Consider the following 20,240-nt stretch of genomic DNA (forward strand, 5'->3'; position numbering starts at 1 on the left):
TGTTTGTGTGTGTGTGTGTGTGAGAGTGAATTTCTGCATTTGCTTTTTCTCATAAATTCTAAAAATCTGTTCTAGCTTGGAGAGATGAAAGATGTAAGGATGCAGCTTATTGGAGAAATTGTTTTAGATTTTGGAGGGTAAGGGGAAAGGGTACTATGCAATAAAATATTGATGGCTTTTGTTTGCTTTGTCACAAACACTGGGTGTAGTTGAAAAAGTATGCACTCAGGATCCAGGAGTTTTACTTGCCATCCAGTGGCAAGAAGTCACAACACTCTGGCTAACACTTGTAAAATACAGGTATTGAGTTCACCGCCCTTGAAAAGTCTCCTAAACCTAAAACTCTTTAATCTTTAAGTCTACGTACCTATCTCTATTGTATTAAGGGTCCCGTATTCCATTAGCTCCCTCCTATCCTTAGAGAATTCTCTTAGATCTGTGAACTTGGGAACTAGGGGTAAACGACATTTCAAGAAGAATCAGATGGTAATGGAGTGATTGGTAAGTTTAGATGAATGAATGAATGACTTTAATTTTAGAATATAGTTCAGGAATAACCAAAATATAAGAATCAGTAGATAGTTAACACCTGAGGGCTCCCCCAGGAACTCGTTTAGGAACTCTTGGCTAGAGGGATGCCTTTGCTAGGGCCAGAAGTTTCTACTCTGTGCTCACCAGTCACGTAACTCCAGTACACCAAACAAGGGCCCTTGCCTGCATATAGCTAGCTTCCTCTGTAACATGGCTGCCTTCAGAGGAAAAGAGGTGGATGTAACCATCTTACTTGGTATATTTAGTTTTAAACGTGTAATTTTGGAACCTAAGAGCAGTGCTTTGCCTATAGGATAATACCAAACACCTACTGACTGACCTGGGCAAAGTCCCTCTGTGTGATAGTAATTTAGCATGTTCCAAAATTTGAAGGCATATTTTCTGAATCAGATTCAGGGATTGCTTCAGGTTTTTCTTGCTCCTCACATCCACCACCTTTCACTTTTCGTGTCTGCACAATATTTCAGCCTGGTTTATAGTTTTATTATGTCCAATACCTTACTCTTAAATCTATTTAAACTTGGTTTTTTGCCCTTGTTTTTTTTTTTTTTTGGTTCTGTCTATTAGGTCCTTCAGTTTAATCATCCGTGTCTACTTGTACTAGATTGTTTTGCTGTAATGCAGTAAGCCACAATGTGAAACTGATTAGGATTTTACAGCCCTGGTGATTTTCCTTCTGGTATGCTATCAAGAAAAGGCTTTAGCGTAAAGAGCTGATGAATCATTTTTTTTAGGACTTTTGCTTTCTATTTTGTGTTTGAAAAATTAGTTTATGGTCGTGAACTTTGAAATGTTTGCTAATACCATAAACATAACAGAACAGTAATATAAGGTTTTCAGTGGTAGCAATGGTATCTTTAAATGTGATCTATTGTATTTTTAACACATTGAGTTTACATTCATTCATGTAAAATTTCACTTTTGTAAATTTTAATTGCTTTTGCTGGAAGATGACTAAAATTACTCAGCACCTGCTGCTATGTGTCTGGCTTTGCCCTAGGGGCCTTAAACCTGTTAAATCATCACAGCAGGCTTATAAGGTAGGTATGATTTCCCCCATTTTACTGAATAGAAAATAAAGCTGGCAGTGTTTAGTAACTTTTCCTAGACCACCCAGAGAATAAGGCTGAGAGATGGAATTTGATTTCTGTTTGACTCGAACTATATCAGACTCCCTAACTGGAGGTAGAAAAGGGAATGAAATAAGGCCTCATTGTGGATTTATAAATTGATTTGGATGAAAAATGTATTAATTCAGTTTTGTACTGAGTATAATCTGTGATGAGGTGCTGGACTTCTGTCAAGTGGTACTTAGCCAGATCAAAAGTGTTTGCTCTGATCATTGTTAATACATTTCTACATAGTACAGTTCCACTCAATAAGGGAGTGAATCATGGGAACAAAAATTCATATGTGTCATAGAGTGTATTTCTTCCAGTTTGTTTGAGATACTACTGGTATGATATTATCTTCTAATTCTAGGCATTTGATTCCAGACCATAATTCCCAAAGCTAGGCCCTTGTCTGGGGACCTATGTCTTCCATTTGTTCCTACCTTCCAATTCCCCTTACATACCATCCCACTGTTATTTGTTCATATTTTACTACTATAATAGTTTCTTAATCTGGTCTCTCTCTTCATTTTTCTATCCTAAATATTGCCTAACAGTAATTTTTTCAAACTAATTATGCTTCATACTCTATGATTCCATTCATATAACATTCTCAAGATGACAGAATTATAGAGATGGAGAACTTATTAGTGGTTGCCAGGGTTTAGGGATGTTGGGGTGAAGACAGTTATGACGGTAACATGAGGGAAATAGTAGTGTGAGGAAGGAGTAGTGAAATTGTTAAAATGCAATTTAAAAATTATTTTTGAAACAACTCAATCCTTCTTAGAGCAGATGGTAGTTCATTTATTATATATATAGTGATGATTAAAGATGGGCTAATTAAGAAAAATAACTGAATTGGTCATAATTTCATTGTCATGTTTTGTTAATTCTTTGAAGAAAAGGGCATCTTTCAAAAGCACTGCCTATTGTGGGGAAGCGATAATAAAAATAAATATTGAAATTCTTGTATGCCATTAAAAATATGAGGAAAAAATAAGAGGAATACCCTTTTTTTTGTAAGAAAAGATAATACGATGAAATCATCTGAGAAAACAACACAAATAATCATAAATTAAAGGATGTTAATGCTAAAACCAAAAGACTTATTTACGCAAAAACATTACTGTTGAAAGAAAGATTTTATATTTCAAAATTGTTCTAGAAAGGCACTCAGACATAATGAAAGTGACCCTTACAAAATCTAGGTTTCTTATGCCAAACATCAAAGAGGTTTCCTAATTCATTTTCAGTGTTATCCACATATACTCTTATCTGTGCAAATGAATGGGTAACATGGGGTTGGTTTTATTTTGTAAAAAATTATGTACCTTAGAAGTAACTTGAGCTTTTTGTCCTTCTTTTTTCCCTGTTTTAACAGTGTATCCTACTCAGTCCATGTATCTGAAGATTACCCAGGTATGCTTTCTTTTTTTTAAATTTTTATTACAAATATTTATGCCATGACTCCTTTGAATGGTCTTCAGAAGATGAAAAATGTATATAAATATATCTAGGGGTGAAGCATGGACAGCAGAAGACTAAAAGAAACAGAAAAATTTGATTGCCTCTGAGGCATGTCTTACCCTGAGACTTGGCCCAGCATTGAAATAATTCCCAAATGGAAAGTAGTTTACATGAGCCCAATGATAGCTACATCCTATAAATTTACATCATTAATATTAAAATCAAGATGATCTGAACAGTCCAGTTGTCAGTTTTGTAACATCGTTTGTCTTTTCATGATGTATAAAATAGTGTTTAACAGGCAATAGTACTTAACAGGCAATTTTTAAGTACATATATTAAATTAAATAATTTATTTCTCACAATAATCTTATGGTGTTGATACCATAATATCTCCATTTTATGGATGAGTTGATGTGCCCATGCTCAAAGTGCAAGTAGGTAGAAGCTGGTATTTGAACCCACAGTCTGGAGTCTGTCGGACTGTACCACTGGATTACACTAGGCGTCTTGCATTTACTGAGTTGTTCTCACTTTGTGTCCTGAAATATATCACTGGTTCACAAATAATGGTCCACATAAAACACAATATAAGTTTACTGTAGATCCATTTGCCTGTAAATCAAACAGGTATATTTCTTCTAGGCCATGGTCAGTCTTATTCTCTAGACTCATAGTAATCTCATTAGAGCCCAAGATGAGTAGAACAACGTTTATGTCATTATTCTAAGATATAAACAAGGTGTTTGTATTTAGTAGTTTTTTTCACAAATAATATTTATAATTTTATGTGAAAACATAAGCACTGTAGGCTTAGCATACATCAACATAAGACTTTAAGTCTTAAGTAGTCTAGTATAGATAAAAGAGTAGAATGTGAGAATCTATAGCTTACTGTAATTTGTGGCAAAGAATACTAAATACCAAATTTTAATTGCCTATATTCCGCATAAAGGTTTTTTGTTTGTTTGTTTTTGTTTTGTTTCTCAAGTATTCTTACTTATAAAATCATATGGTTACCAAACTAACTGTTATGATCTGTCAGGATCATAAATTGTAGTCAGAATTCTAGTTCCCTTGGAAATCTAGCCATTTTATTCAAATATTCTGTATTACTGAGATGTATTTTTTTCTGTATAAAAGGAATAATTACTATCAGCAATTTTGATTATATGTACTTTGAATACTTTTAAAAAATAATTAGTTCATAATTTTTATAGGGATAGCATAAAACTTCCTTAGAATTCAAGTATTTTATATGATAGTTTGCATTATGCAGTTAATCTTCTTACAAATTAAATGTTACCTTTTAAAATAATTTTTAAATTATAAACTTTCTTGCAATTATTTTGCTCTGGTCTCAAATATGTTTAAAGAATAGTATTCTATAAAACTATTGTTCATTTATTCAATGGGAATTATTCAGTATTAAGAATATACCTATTTTTTAAATAATAATAAAGTATTCTAGAAAATTTTGAAAAACCAAAACAAGAAATATTAATAAGAAAAATTATTTTTGGAGATATGTATGCTCTTTAACCCTCTATATTATTGTGCTATGTTTTTGATACAGAATTTTGCTAAGTATTTAGAAAAAGTCCCACTGTTTATTGTAAATGTTATTTTACTTTTCATCAGAGGCAGCTCCTAGAGATTTCAGCCAGCAGAGGGGAAGGACTTAATGTCAAGGTGATAGAAATGCTACAAATCAATGCCCACCTTGAGGGCAATTAAGAGAATTGGTCTGTATCCCAGGGAAATAGGTATAAAGTGCCTTTACTAAACCAACTGGATCAACCATTTAGCTCCCTCTTGTGAACTAGAGGTATTACTCTGGCTTTTTTTTTTAAAGAGAGCTCCACTTGGAAATACAATATACAGATTGGATTTTAAAAGTAAGGTATTGGTTATTATTTGTGTTCCTTTTACTAAATTACCTTCTTGGAGCAAGTTTGTAGTCAATTCCCAATATAATTTTTTTTAAAAAAGGATTGTAAGTATAACTTATATTTGGTCTACATGTTCCAAGTAGGTTCAGTTATGTGACAATAAAACAGAAGGATAGGAGAGGGAGCTTAGTGCATGCTGGTTTTAAATACTGAGGCAGAACTGTGACTATGTTTTAAACCTTTAAGCATCCAGTTCACCAAAATACACTGTGTAGCACACAGTATCCTAGGTATTTCCATGTACATAATTTCCTTTGATTGTAAATGCCAATCTCTGCAATTGACAGAGCAGGGATGGTCATGATACTTTACACTCGAAGAAATGTTCAGAGAGATGTAAAATATTATTTCCCAAGATCATATAGTTTGGTGGTAGAACCAAGGATATAATTCAGTACTGATTCCCTGTCACTTCTGGGGAAGAAGTAGTTTAGTATTAGTGGTTATAGTACTTTTCTTCCAAGTGAACATTAATATAATATTTTCCCAATTATTCAAATTTTAATCCACATTTATTTGTACCGAGGGTTGTTCAGTCATACTATTGAATTTCTCAGATAGATAATATTATTTTAAAATAATGTGTTTACTCTTCCTTTCCAAGATTTTTACCTGTTTTATTTTCCTCCTCCTCTTGCAGCGACCTGAACTTCCAGAGTAAATTTTAATAATAGAAATGATAGTTGGCAGCTTCCCCCTTTTACAAAATTAGTGAGCATGAGCATGCTTGCAATTGCTTTTAAAAAGGAAGTTATCATTCCTTTCCTAATTTACCAGGCTTTTTTTTTTTTTTTTTTTAACAAAAGGAATGAAGATTAAATCTTTCTCAAATTTCTGTTTGACATCTATTGTTATCATATATATGTTCTTCTTAAATAGTAAAATGTTAAATTAGCATTTATCTTAATGTTGGATTATAAGAATTATGTTTTTTTCATCATATGCTTTGCTATTAAAGTCTTCAGTTTACTGAAGGAATTAAACAGTTCTTTGAACATTTGTAGAATTTACAAAGAAAACAGCCTGTGCCTATTGCCTTTTTAGGAATGTACCTAGGGCAATTATTATATTTTTTTGCCTTTATTATTCATCTTTTCCTTTTTTCTAATTTTTATTTACTCGTTTTTGACGTGCTTTTCTTGAATGTCCACTGTGTTGGCAAAATGTCCAAATTTGTTAGCAAAAAATTATTTTTCACAGTATTCTGTATATAATGGGAAAAATCTTCTTTATCTCTGTGGTTATTTCTTCTCATTCCTGTTGCTTTGTATTTGCCCTGTCTTTTGTCCCCACTTTAGTTTTCCTTCCAAAGAATTTACTAATCTTAAAAATTCTTTCAAATAAAGAGCTCTTTTATGTTTTTTTAAAATTTTTTCAATGTAGAAATTTTGATATTATCTTTGATTCCTTCTGTTCATGTTCCTAGGCTTACTTTCTTCCCTTCTCTGGATTTATTTAATAGTTTAATGATTAGTTTACCATCTAAGTGTGAAAATTTGGGATTTTCTTTGCCTTTTGGAAATGTATCAGCATTATCCTCCAAATTCAGATGGGATTTTTTCTGTCACCCTAATTCCCTAGAAAGAGATTTAACATAATTTTAAGCTTCTAAATAGCCTTTACCAGATACTTAAACTGATTTTGTAATTTATGTTTTTTTTAAGATGTGGTTATATACATAATAACATACATATAATTGAAGTACTAAATGATATGATGTTGATTCTCCAAAACAAACTGGTTTACTTGTACTTCTCAGTGAATTTTATGCTGTAGACAGTTTTTTGCTTTTGAAGTTAATGGATCAGAGAATAGATGTGTGTACTACAAGTCACAGGTAATTGACTCTGCTGTAACAGAACAGGAGAATTCTTTCTCATCAGTTCCCACCTTTAAGTATGATGCCTACCTACTGGTGCAAGTGAGTTCTCACATCCCTGCTGCTTTCCTCACTAGAATCTAGAGCAATGAGGGGTAGTTCTGGATCCTTTAGTACCTGTGAGTCTGAAGAGTCTTGGCCTCTGTGCAGACATTTGGGCATTGTGTATAACTTTGTGAGTGAATCACTTAACTGAGAACTAAAATTCTACACAGGCTCTTATCAAATTATAGCCTCTAAAATATAATTTTTTGTAATTATTAAGCATTTCTAATTCAAAAGGTACTGCAATTTTTGAGTTATAATTTTTCGTATTTGTATTTTAAAAAAAACACATAATTCAGTGAAAAAGCACTGATTTTGGAGTCAGATTCAAGCTTCACCACTTACTAGCTGTGTAATTACTTAAGTAATTTGAACAAATTACTTCATTTCTCTGAGCCTCGGTTTCCTCATCTTTTCAAGGGATGATAGTTGGTTGGCTTAGGCGACAAGGATATTATATATGAAGTTTGGGGAAAATGTCCAGAATATAATACAAAATAAATATAATCATTTATAATTATGATAATTATTTCTTCTAAATTATACAATAATGAAAAATAGAATGACTTAGCTTAAAATATGCTGCCTTTGAAATAGAATAAAGGCAATTGTTCAAGAGATGCTTTTCCATAGCTTTCTACTTATCTCTCCCCAGTGTCTATGGACGTGCTGATAATGCTGAAGTACTTTGGAAGGGAAGTAGAAAAAAATATTCATTATTAACAGCCTTTAACAAAGATGTGTAGTTCACATACATTAAAGAACCTAACTTTTCCCCAGAATTAAAAAAAAAAAAATTGGCAGCCTGGAATCAAGTAGAATTCCAATGAGGGAATTTGGGTTTAAAAAATTCTTAATCTTTCACTGACTCATTCTGTTACCTTAAATGCACCCCCTACCTTTCTATGTCTTACTTCCGCATTTCTCAACAAAGATGATCTTATTATTACAACTGACAAAATAGTTCATAGAAGATTTAAACAGCAAGAACAAAAAGAAAACATAAACTCTGCTTATATATCTGGAAAGATCTTTGAAGATCATAAGTAAATGTGTTCATTTATAGCTAAGAAGGCTATGGCTGAGGTTATAAAGAATCATCAACTAGTTTGTAGCAGGGTCTAGGTTAGAAGTGCTTTCTCTACCCTCCTACATTTTCTTTCCTATCATGGGTATACGTATAAGATTTGGCTTATTATGACATAATGGCAATTTTAGTAGATAATCTTATAAAACCTGAGAACATTTTCGAACAGGATAAATTAAGCCAGAACCAGAAGTTAAAAGTGTTTTAAGTATCAATGAAAATACAAACTGATAGATAAGTGAAAACATTTTTTAAAAGTTAATGCTGTTATGAAGTTAGCCTGTTTCTTCTGTCAATGATGTGGTAGGAACACTATTAAGATTTTGGTTAAACTGGAATTCATTTAAACATCTCTTAGAAAATGAATCATTTGAAGTCATAACCCTGTCCTGCAGTATTGTGCAACTTCTGTTTACCAAACTGAATCAACTTGAATCAAATCTTACTGCTTTCCAGTGTCAAAACGTTATGAAGTCATTTTGGTAGAACAACCCTTTAAATTGAGTTACTCATTTCCCTGTTTTTCTAAACAGGAATTCTTAATTTATTTCTGTGTCTCTTGATAATTTAGTTAGATCTCTGGCATCCCATGATGCTGTGATTTTGCATGATGTTGTGTCTACTTTGTGGATTTTTTTTAATCTTCCCTTCTGGTTGAATCGGTGTTGGTGTTTTATTGCTTCCTTTTTTTTTTTTTTTTTTTTTTTTTTTAATTGAGATATATTCACATACCACGCAGTCATACAGAACAAATCATACATTTGATTGTTCACAGTACCATTACATAGTTGTACATTCATCACCTAAATCAATCCCTGACACCTTCATTAGCACACACACAAAAATAACAAGAATAATAATTAAAGTGAAAAGGAGCAATTAAAGTAAAAAAGAACACTGGGTACCTTTGTCTGTTTGTTTGTTTCTTATATTTTTCTACTCATCCATCCATAAACTAGACAAAGGGGAGTGTGGTCCTTATGGCTTTCCCAATCCCGTTGTCACCCCTCATAAGCTACATTTTTATACAATTGTCTTTGAGATTCATGGGTTCTGGGTTGTAGTTTGATAGCTTCAGGTATCTACCACCAGCTACCCCAATTCTTTAGAACCTAGAAAGGGTTGTCTAAATTGTGCGTAAGAGTGCCCACCAGAGTAACCTCTCGGCTCCTTTTGGAATCTCTCTGCCACTGAAGCTTATTTCATTTCCTTTCACATCCCCCTTTTGGTCAAGAAGATGCTCTCCATCCCACGATGCCGGGTCTGCATTCCTGCCCGGGAGTCATATTCCATGTTTGCCAGGGAGATTCACTCCCCTGGGTGTCTGATTGCAGTTAGCGGGGAGGGCAGTGATTTCACCTTTCAAGTTGGCTTAGCTAGAGAGAGAGGGCCACATCTGAGCAACAAAGAGGCATTCGGGAGGAGGCTCTTAGGCACAATTATAGGGAGGCCTAGCCTCTCCTTTGCAGTAACAGTCTTCCCAAGGGTAAATCCTGTGGTAGAGGGCTCAACCCATCAAACCACCAGTCCCCTATGTCTGTGGTGATGTTAGCAACCATCGAGGTGGGGTAGGTCAATACCCCTGCATTCTCCACAGGCTCCTCAAGGGGACTCTGCATACTTCTTTCCTTGTTTTTTTTTTTTTTTAACTTTTATTTTTTTAAATCAACTGTATGAAAAATAAAAAAATAAAAAAAAATAATTAAAAAAAAAAAACATACAATAAAAGAACATTTCAAAGAGACCATAAACAAGGGAGTAAGAAAAAGACAACTAACCTAAGGTAACTACTTTACTTCCAACATGTTCCTATTCTACCCCAAGAAAGTTACCTAATATAGCAACATTTCTGTGAACTTGTTCCTACTATACCCATCAGAAATTAACAGACCATAGTCATTCCTGGGCATTCCCAGAACGTTAAATTTACCCACTATAGCTTATCTGTTCTTCTTGGATTATTGTTCCCCCTTCCATAATTGCTCTCTATTCTAGTTCCCCTGCATTCTACATTATAAACCATTTGTTTTACATTTTTCAAAGTTCAGATTAGTGGTAGCATATAATATTTCTCTTTTTGTGCCTGGCTTATTTCGCTCAGCATTATGTCTTCAAGGTTCATCCATGTTGTCATATGTTTCACGAGATCGTTCCTTCTTACTGCCGTGTAGTATTCCATCATGTGTATATACCACATTTTATTTATCCACTCATCTGTTGAAGGACATTTGGGTAGTTTCCATCTCTTGGCAATTGTGAATAATGCTGCTATGAACATTGGCGTGCAGATATCTGTTCGTGTCACTGCTTTCTGATCTTCTGGGTATATACCGAGAAGTGCAATCGCTGGATCGAATGGTAACTCTATATCTAGTTTTCTAAGGAACTGCCAGACTGACTTCCAGAGTGGCTGAACCATTATACAGTCCCACCAACAATGAATAAGAGTTCCAATTTCTCCACATCCCCTCCAGCATTTGTAGTTTCCTGTTTGTTTAATGGCAGCCATTCTAATTGGTGTTAGATGGTATCTCATTGTGGTCTTAATTTGCATCTCTCTAATAGCTAGTGAAGCTGAACATTTTTTCATGTGTTTGTTGACCATTTGTATTTCCTCTGGAGAGAACTGTCTTTTCATATCTTTTGCCCATTTTATAATTCGGCTGTCTGTACTATTGTCATTGAGTTGTAGGATTTCTTTATATATGCAACATATCAGTCTTCTGTCACATACATGGTTTCCAAAAATTTTTTCCCATTGAGCTGGCTGCCTCTTTACCTTTTTGAGAAATTCCTTTGAGGTGCAGAAACTTCTAAGCTTGAGGAGTTCCCACTTATCTATTTTTTCTTTTGTTGCTTGTGCTTTTGGGTGTAAAGTCTAGGAAGCGGCCGCCTAATACAAGGTCTTGAAGATGTTTTCCTACATTATCTTCTAGGAGTTTTATGGTACTTTCTTTTATATTGAGCTCTTTGGTCCATTTTGAGTTAATTTTTGTGTAGGGTGTGAGGTAGGGGTCCTCTTTCATTCTTTTGGATATGGATATCCAACTCTCCCTGCTCCATTTGTTGAAAAGACCATTATGACCCAGTTTAGTGACTTTGGGGGCCTTATCAAAGATCAGTCGGCCATAGATCTGGGGGTCTGTCTCCGAATTCTCAATTCAATTCCATTGATCTATATGTCTATCTTTGTGCCAGAACCATGCTGTTTTGGCAACTGTGGCTTTATAATAAGCTTCAAAGTCAGGGAGTGTAAGTCCTCCCACTTCGTTTTTCTTTTTTAGAGTGTCTTTAGCAATTCGAGGCATCTTCCCTTTCCAAATAAATTTGATAACTAGCTTTTCCAAGTCTGCAAAGTAGGTTGTTGGAATTTTGATTGGGATTGCATTGAATCTGTAGATGAGTTTGGGTAGAATTGACATCTTAATGACATTTAGTCTTCCTATCCATGAACATGGAATATTTTTCCATCTTTTAAGGTCCCCTTCTATTTTTATATTATCTATCATATCCCTGAGGTCCATTTCGATTTTTTTGATTTTTTTCCCCATTCTTTCTTTTGTGCTTTCATTTTCCATTCTGTCATCTTCCAGGCCACTGATTCGTTGTTCAGCTTCCTCTAGTCTTGTACTATAAGTACTATAAGTATCCAGAATCTTTTTAATTTGGTCAACAGTTTCTTTAATTTCCATAAGATCATCTATTTCTTTATTTAGTCTTGCAATGTCTTCTTTATGCTCTTCTAGGGTCTTCTTGATATCCTTTGTATCCTGTACTATGGTCTCATTGTTCATCTTTAGTTCTTTGAGTAGTTGCTCTAGGTTCTGTGTCTCTTCTGATCATTTGATTTGGGTGCTTGGGCTTGGGTTATCCATATCGTCTGTTTTTTTCATATGCTTTGTAATTTTCTGTTGTTTTTGGCCTCTTGGCATTTGCTTAACTTGATAGGGTTCTTTTAGGATTTGTGGACCAGTTGAAGTCCTTATCTGTAATTTATCAGATCTACAGCTTCGTGGAGTACACTTTCTCTAACTAACCATCAGGTGGTGTCCACAAGCCACCTGTTCTCCGCAAGCCAGTTCTCCCCTGCTTTGCCTTTGTGGTGAGTGCGGGAGTGAGTCTTGTGGGGTCCAGTTGGTGTACCATGCTTGCGTGTGTAGTTGGTGTTGCCTGCCCTTTATATGGCGCATGTGTCTGGGCTGTCTGGGTGGGGGTGGGGTGGCTCTGACAATCAAATCTCCCTGGTGTTCCTGGAGTTTTAAAGCTGTTGCAATAGTCTAATCCTTCAGTTCAGTCCTGCCACAGTTTGTCCTGCCACTGACCCACAAGTCCTTGGTATTGGCGTATGGCTCCTGAGACTTGTGAGTGGGTCCCTCTTCCAGGCCGTGCACCCCCTGTTCCTCTGTTGAGGGATGTCTGTGCTATGTCTAAAGTGAGTGCCGTCCCCCCAGGGCAGTTCTGGGCTGCTGGGCTGTGTAGGGAGGCTCCCAGTCTGCTGAAATGATGGCTGAATGGGCTTTGTTAATTCACACTGCTCCACCTTCCCAACTCTGGGACAACCAGCTGAGGGTGCGGGGAAGGCTAATGTCCACACCAAGTTTTGTGGTGTGTGCCTGTTATTTGAAGCACTTCCGTCACACTGTGTTGTCTGGGGCAGCTCTGGGCTATGGGGCTGGCGACGGGCAGGAGTGTTTCCTGTCCACCAGGATGATGGCTGTGAGCGGACACCTCCCTTTTCTTGGGAAGTTGTGTTGTTTAGTGAATTTTCTCAGCCACTGGATTATTGCCTTTTGACTCAGAGCTCTCTTAGTTCTGCTCTTGTCTTGACCTGCCCAAATTGCAAGTCTTTGAGGCTTTCTGTATTGGGCTTCTTAGAGTAATTGTTTTAGAAAAAGAAAAAAAAAAAGTTAAAAAAAAAAAAAAACCTCCTCGCAGATCTAATGGGTTATTGAAATGCTAAGAGACAAAGCAGTTAGGGCCATTAAGGAAAGATCCAGGGGGCAGAGAGATCAGTGTTTCTTCCCGATTTGCATGTGAGCCTCAGGGCCTGAGCTCTGCCCTTCCCTTTTCTATGTTCACCAGAACTCCAAAAATCCTCTGCTTGTATTTTGGAGTTTTTCTTGCTGTGTTTTGCTATGCCTATCTCCTCTCTGCTGGGCTGGCTGCTCTCAGATTCTCTGGTGTCTGGTCTCAGTCTATCTATGGTTGGAGTTTGGATCAGTAGAATGAGTTTCCGATAAGAGCTGCTACTGCAGTTCTCCCTTCTCCTTCCCAGTGCTGATGGCCCCTCCTCCCATGGGACTGAGACTGGCAGGGAGGGGCGCGGGTCCCCTGGCCACAAAACTTACAGATCTCACTGATCTCAGCAGTTCAGTGTGTTCATGAGTGTTGTGTGAAGTATGCCCAAAGTCAAATTGCTCTTTGGTGTCCAGTCCACGCAGTTCCTGGCTTTCTACCTACTTTCCTGGAGGAGTAACTACAACATACAGCTCACCAATCCGCCATCTTGCCCCGCCTATCTATTGCTTCCTTTTTAATACACCATTTCTCCTTAAGTTTGCTCTAAGGAATTCGTTGTGCATAGAGAAAGCAGATAAACTAGGTTGAGTCAGTATCAAGTAACTTTGAATCTATAAGACTGAGTGAGGGTTTGAGAAATAAAACAACTGGCTTTAATAAAAGGGTTTTTGACACTTACCTGGAAGTAAGAGGTTACTGGCAGAGTAGACTAGATAAGTGGTCCAAGTCTCAACTGGTATGATGAGACAATAATTAAAAATAAATTTATATTAAATCTGTTTTTTACTCTCTGGTCCCACTTGATAAAAATGAAAATCTTGCACTTGTGTGAGGGTATTTGAAAAACTAAATTAAGCAAAATTTGTGATTAAAAAGATCAAAGTAATGAGATGAAATTGTTTTCTTTCAAAACTAATCCACACCAACTCCCTCTTATCATTCTGAACAACTATTTAAAGCCAGTATCGATTGGCAGTCTTTTGAGGCTAAGTTGTGAATACAAATCAATATCATTTACTCATTACTCAAGGTCTAAAAACAGTACAGATGTTTCTTTGGAAATAAAGTAATGACTTAGATATCTATCAATTAAAAACCAAGTTCTCACTGTACTGACACAGCATTATGAAAACTTGGCTCAAAAAGATCTTTTATCTTGTATTCAGTCAATCATCTGAACACTGAATTTCCCTTAGCAGAAATTAATACAGATATTCATTATTTCTTAGGGATATTTTACACAATTTAGTATGTCATCGAGTGCATTATGGAACCATTATTAATGAATTAACTAAGCATTTGTTAAAATAGTTATCTCACTGATACCATGCAATCATGAATGAGCAAAGTAGAATGAAAAGCTTTGCCTTACATTAATTTCAAGCTCATTAGCATATACTTGGGAATATGTATTTATGAGGAAAAAATGTTGAATTTATGAAAATCTTATTTTTTTCCAGAAGAAACAAATAGTGGATAATGATACTTAAGGAATTATGGGAAATTCAATGTTCTATGCACTCAACTTGTGTAAAATATATAGATAAAATTAATTCATGGAAGAAGGATAATTCTGAAACTTTACGTCAACTCAAAGTATATATATTAGAGCATTAAGAGAGAGACAATTTGCAACAAATGCACCAGCTCAAATTCTTTAATGACTTGATACTGAATCTTTTTTATTGTGCCAAGTGCTCCTCCTTCTCCTCTCCCTCCAGTCACTCTTTTAGTAGATATTGATGTTAGGATGGACCTGGTCAGTGATATGGGGCAACCAGTAACATCCACATGATTCATTGCCAGATGATATATTATAGATGTAGTTGGACATTCCAAGATATATCTCCCTAGAATAGGCAACCATCTTTAAAGAGATCATTTACAACTAATTCACATACAATTCTGCCATTTACATCACCATTTTTTCTGAGTTTAATCAGAACAGCAGTGTTTGCTGTGTTGGAACTAAAGTGATATGGGTATAACTAACTGCGTTTTAATAAAAGGTTTATTTTCTTCCAGTTGCTATGTCTTAATTATATGTATTTTCTTACAGATAATACATATGTGTCAAGTTCAGAAAATGACGAAGATGTATTAGTTACTACAGAGCCAATTCCAGTAATTTTTCATCGAATAGCAACAGGTAACAGAAATACAAGTTTTGTTATTCTAGATTAATATTTTCTTAACTGCAGGTAGCTCTGGCTTTCATTTCTTGTAGCAATTATAACATATTTATCTATAAATCTGTTCCATGCCAATTTTCTATTTAAAGTGCTTTTGCTTTTCAAATTTTTTTAAATGCGTACATTTAAAATACCTTTAAAAAATCCTGCTAAAATGTATTATGTTGAAATTTGCTCTTGTGAAACTTTCTATACATAGTGACGTGGCTAGACAAACTGAATATATAAAAAAGCATGCTGAAGGCAAAATAGATACCATGAGACATATAACGGAGGTAAAGATATCTGTGTAGTGGTACTTTAGTTTGACCACATTTTTATGGACAGTAAAATATTAGAGTAAGTTGTATACTGTGTAACTCCCCAACATGATATAATTTCAAAATATCCCTTAATTCTCTTGCAAAGGAGAATATCACTGAAGGAGTTCTTTATACCAACACTCCTGAATGTTTGGTAAATAGCATCATGAAAACGAAAATGATTTTTTAACCATAACTTTCTTTCAGAATTAAGAAAAACAAATGACATTAACTGTTGCTTATCCATAAAATCCAAATTACAGAAAGAAAATGGAGAGGTATGTAAATTTTATTTTATATTTCTTCAAAAAAATTGATATATATTTAGTTTATTTTGTATTTGTAGTTAAAATAATCATTGTTATTTACATTAAGATTGCATATGATGAATGTGGCCAAAGTTCATGGCTTAATTTTTTTCAGCAGTTTTATTGATATGTATATATATATAACCATATAATCCACCCAAAATATACAATCAGTGGTTTACAGTATAATCACATAGTTGTGCATTCATCACCACAATCACCGCAATTTTAGAACATTTTCATTACTCCAAAAACACTCCAAAACACTCCAAAACACTCCAAAAACATCCAATACTCCTATCCTCCCTAGCATTGGTCTGGTACATTTGTTACTGACCCCTAGCATTGGTGTGGTACATTTGTTACTGTCGATGAAAGAATATTAAAAATATTACTGTTAACTATAGTTCATAGTTTGCATGAGGTGCATTTTTCCCCTTTTATCACTCCATTATTAACTCTTTGTAATGGTAATGTACATTTGTTCTAGTTCATGAAAGAACATTCTTATATTTGTGTTATTAATCATAGTCATCATCCACACAGGGTTCACTGTGTTACACAGTCCCATGCTGTATCCTCTAGTTTTCCATCTAGTGACATACACATCTCTAAACTTCCCCTTTTAACCACAGTCATACACATAATTCATTGCTGTTAATTACACTCACCATAATGCTTAAATCACCTCTGTCCATTTCCAAAAACTTAAATTCAACCTAGTTAGAAATTCTGCACACATTAAGCATCTGCTCCCCATTTTCTACCCTCATTGTATCTCTTGGCTACCTATATTCTGGATTTTAACTTTATGAGTTTACTTATTATAATTAGCTCATATTAGTGAGATCATACAATATTTGTCCTTTTATGTCACACTTATTTCATTCAGTATAATGTCCTCAAGGTTCATCCATGTTGGTGCATTTTTTTCTTACATCTTTACTGCTGAATAATATTCTATTGTATGTATATACCACATTTTGTTTATCCATTCATTGGTTGATGGACACTTGCTTGTTTCCCTCTTTTGGCATTTGTGAATAATGCCATTATGAACATCAGTGTGCAAATGACTGTTCATGTCCCTGCTTTCAGTTCTTCTGAATATATATCTAATAGCGGGATTGTTGGGTCATGTGGCAATTCTATACTTAGCTTCCTGAGGAACTGCCAAACCATCTTCCACAGTAGCTGTACCATTTTACATTCCCACCAACAGTGAATAAGTGTTCCTATTTCTCCACATCCTCTCAACACTTGTAGTTTTCTGTTTGTTTAATAGTGGCCATTCTAGTAGGTGTGAAATGATATCTTATTGTGGTTTTGATTTGCATTTCCCTGTTAGCTAGTGATCTTGAGCATCGTTTCATGTGCTTTTTAGCCATTTATATTTTCTCTTTGGAGAAATATCTGTTCAAGTCATTTGCCCATTTTAAAACTGGGTTATTTGTCTTTTTACTGTTGAGTTGTAGAACTTCTTTATATATTCTGGATAGTAAACCCTTATTGGATATGTGGTTTCCAAATATTTTTGTGCATTGAGTAGGCTGCCTATTCACCTTTTTAACAGTCTTTTAATGCACAAAAGTATTCAGTTTTGAGGAGGTTCCATTTAACTACTTTTTTCCTTCATTGCTTGTGCTTTGGGTGTCAAGTCTAAAAAGCCTCCTCCTACCCCAAGATATTAGCAATGCTTCCCTACATTTTCTTCCAGAAGTTTTATGATCCTGTCTTGTATATTTAGGTCTTTGATCCATTTTGAGTTAAGTTTTATATAAGGCATGAAACAGCAGTCCTCTCTCATTCTTATGGATATGGATATCCAGTTCTCCCAGCACCATTTGTTGAAGAAACTCTTCTGTCCCAGTTGAGTGAACTTGGCAGCTTTGTTAAAATCAATTGACCATAAAGGTACATGTCTATTTCTGAACTCTTAACTCAATTCCATTGATCAGTATGTCTATCTTTATTCCAGTACCATGCTGTTTTGATGACTGTAGCTTTGCAATATACCTTAAAGCCAGGTAGTGTGAGTCCTCCAAATTCATTCTTCTTTTTCAAGATGTTTTTGGCTATTTGGGGCCCCTTACCCTTACAAATAAATTTGATGATTGGCTTTTCTGTTTCTGCAAAATAGGCCATTGGGATTTTGATTGGGATTGTACTAACCATAGATCAATTTGAGTAGAATTGATATCTTAACTATATTTAATTTTCTAATCCATGAATTCGGAATGTCCTCCCATTTATGAAGATCTTTGATTTCTTTTAGCAATGTTTTGTAGTTTTCTGAATTAAGGTCTTTATATCCTTGGTTAAATTTATTCCTAGACATATGATTCTTTTAGTTGCTATTGTAAATGTAATTTTTTCTTGGTTCCCTTCTCAGATTGCTCATTATTAGTGTATAGAAACCCTATGAATTTTGGGGGTGTTGATTTTTTTATCTTGCTACTTTGCTGAACTTGTTTATTAGCTCTAGTAGCTTTGTTGTGGATTTTTCGGGACTTCGTAAATGTAGGGTCATGTCAACTGCAAATAGTGAAAGTTTTATTTCTTCCTTACCTATTTGGATGCCTTTTATTTCTTTTTCTTGCTTAATTGCTCTAGTTAGAACTTCTAGCACAATATTGAGTAAGAGTGGTGACAGTGGGCATCCTTATCTTGTTTCTCATCTTAAAGGGAAAGCTTTCAGTTTTTCACCATTGAGAATAATGTTAGTTATGGGTTTTTCATATATGCCCTTTGTCATGTTGAGGAAGTTTCCTTCTATTCCTGTCTTTCAGTGATTTTATTGGAAAGGGAACTGGATTTTGTCAGATGTTTTTTCTGTGTCAATTGAGAGGATCATGTGGGTTTTCCCCTTCGATTTGTTAATGCAGTATATTACATCAACTGATTTTCTTGTGTTTAACCACCCTCGCATGCCTAGGATAAAACCCACTTGATGATGGTGTACAATTCTTTTAATGGGCTGTTGGATTTGATTCTCAAAGTATTTTGTTGAGGATTTTTGCATCTATAAAATTAGAAAGATTGGCTTGTAGTTTTCTTTTCCTGTAGTATCTTTATCTGGCGTTGGTATTAAGGTGATGTTAGCTTCATAAAATGAGTTAGTAAATGTCCCCTACTCTTCAGTTTTTTGGAAGAGTTTGAGTAGGATTTCTGTTAATTCCTCCTGGAATGATTGGTGGGATTTCTCTGTGAAGCCATCTGACCCTGGGCTATTTCTTTTTGGGAGGTTTTTGATGACTTAATTCCATGCCTTTACTTGCAGTTGGTTTGTTGAGGTCTTCTTTTTCTTATATAGACAGTGTAGGTTGTTCATGTGTTTCTAGGAAGTTGTACATTTCTTCTAAGTTTTCTAATTTGTTGGCATAAAGTTGTTCATAGTATCCTCTTATAATCTTTCTTTTTCTGTGGGGGTAATAGTAACGTCACCCTCTCATTCTGATTTTATTTGCATTTCTCTCTTTTCATCTTTGTCAGTCTAGCTAAGGGTTTGTCAGTTTTATTGAACTTCTCAAAGAACCAACTTCTGATTTGCTGATTCTCTCTCCTTTTTTTCATTTCATTTATTTCTGCTTTAATCTTTGTTATTTCTTTCCTTCTGTTTGCTTTGGGATTAGTTTGCTGTTCTTTTTCTAGTTTCTGCAATTGTGCAGTTAGGTCTTTGATTTTAGCTCTTCTTTTAAATGTAGGCCTTTAGGGCTGTAAATTTCCCTCTCAGCACTGCCTTTGCTGCATCCCAAAAGTTTTTACTGATTTCCCTTGTAATTTCTTCTTTGACCCACTGATTGTTTAAATGTGTGTTGTTTAACCTCCATGTATTTGTCTGTTTTCCCATTCTCCATCTGTTATGGATTCCCATCTTCATTCCATTATGGTCAGAGAAAGTATGCTATATAATTTCAGCCTTTTTAAATTTTTTGAGTCTTTTTTTTTTTTGCCCTGAAATGTGGTCTATTCCAGAGAATAATCCATGAGCCCTTCAGAAGAATGTATATCCTGCTCTTTTGGGGTACATTGTTATGTATATGTCTGTTAGGTCTAGTTCATTTATATTTTATTCAAATTCTCTGTTTCCTTATTGATCCTCTGTCTAGATGTTCTATCTGTTGATGAGAGTGGTGTATGAAGTCTGTTTTTTGTAGAGATGTCTATTTTTTTCTTCAGTTTTGCCTGTGTTTGCCTCATCTTATTTTGGGGCAACCTAGTTAGGTGCCTAAATATTTATGATTGTTATTTCTTCTTAGTGGTGTGCCCCTTTTATTAATTTTTGATACTCTTCTTTGTCTTCTATAACATTTTTCGCTGTT

At 34.9% G+C, this 20,240-nt stretch overlaps 1 protein-coding gene across 1 annotated transcript in view; it reads left to right on the forward strand.

The window, feature by feature from the left end:
* The window catches only part of PARP8 (poly(ADP-ribose) polymerase family member 8), a 215,756-nt gene that overhangs the window by 96,942 nt on the left and 98,574 nt on the right, over window positions 1–20,240 (forward strand). Inside the window, exons 4-6 of the mRNA XM_037799282.1 lie at window positions 3,049–3,086; window positions 15,176–15,265; window positions 15,818–15,888. Coding sequence (XP_037655210.1) covers window positions 3,049–3,086; window positions 15,176–15,265; window positions 15,818–15,888 — 199 coding nt within the window. The remainder of the gene's footprint in view (window positions 1–3,048; window positions 3,087–15,175; window positions 15,266–15,817; window positions 15,889–20,240) is intronic.

The sequence above is a fragment of the Choloepus didactylus genome, chromosome 11 (genome assembly GCF_015220235.1).
Source record: "Choloepus didactylus isolate mChoDid1 chromosome 11, mChoDid1.pri, whole genome shotgun sequence".
NCBI lineage: Eukaryota > Metazoa > Chordata > Mammalia > Pilosa > Megalonychidae > Choloepus > Choloepus didactylus.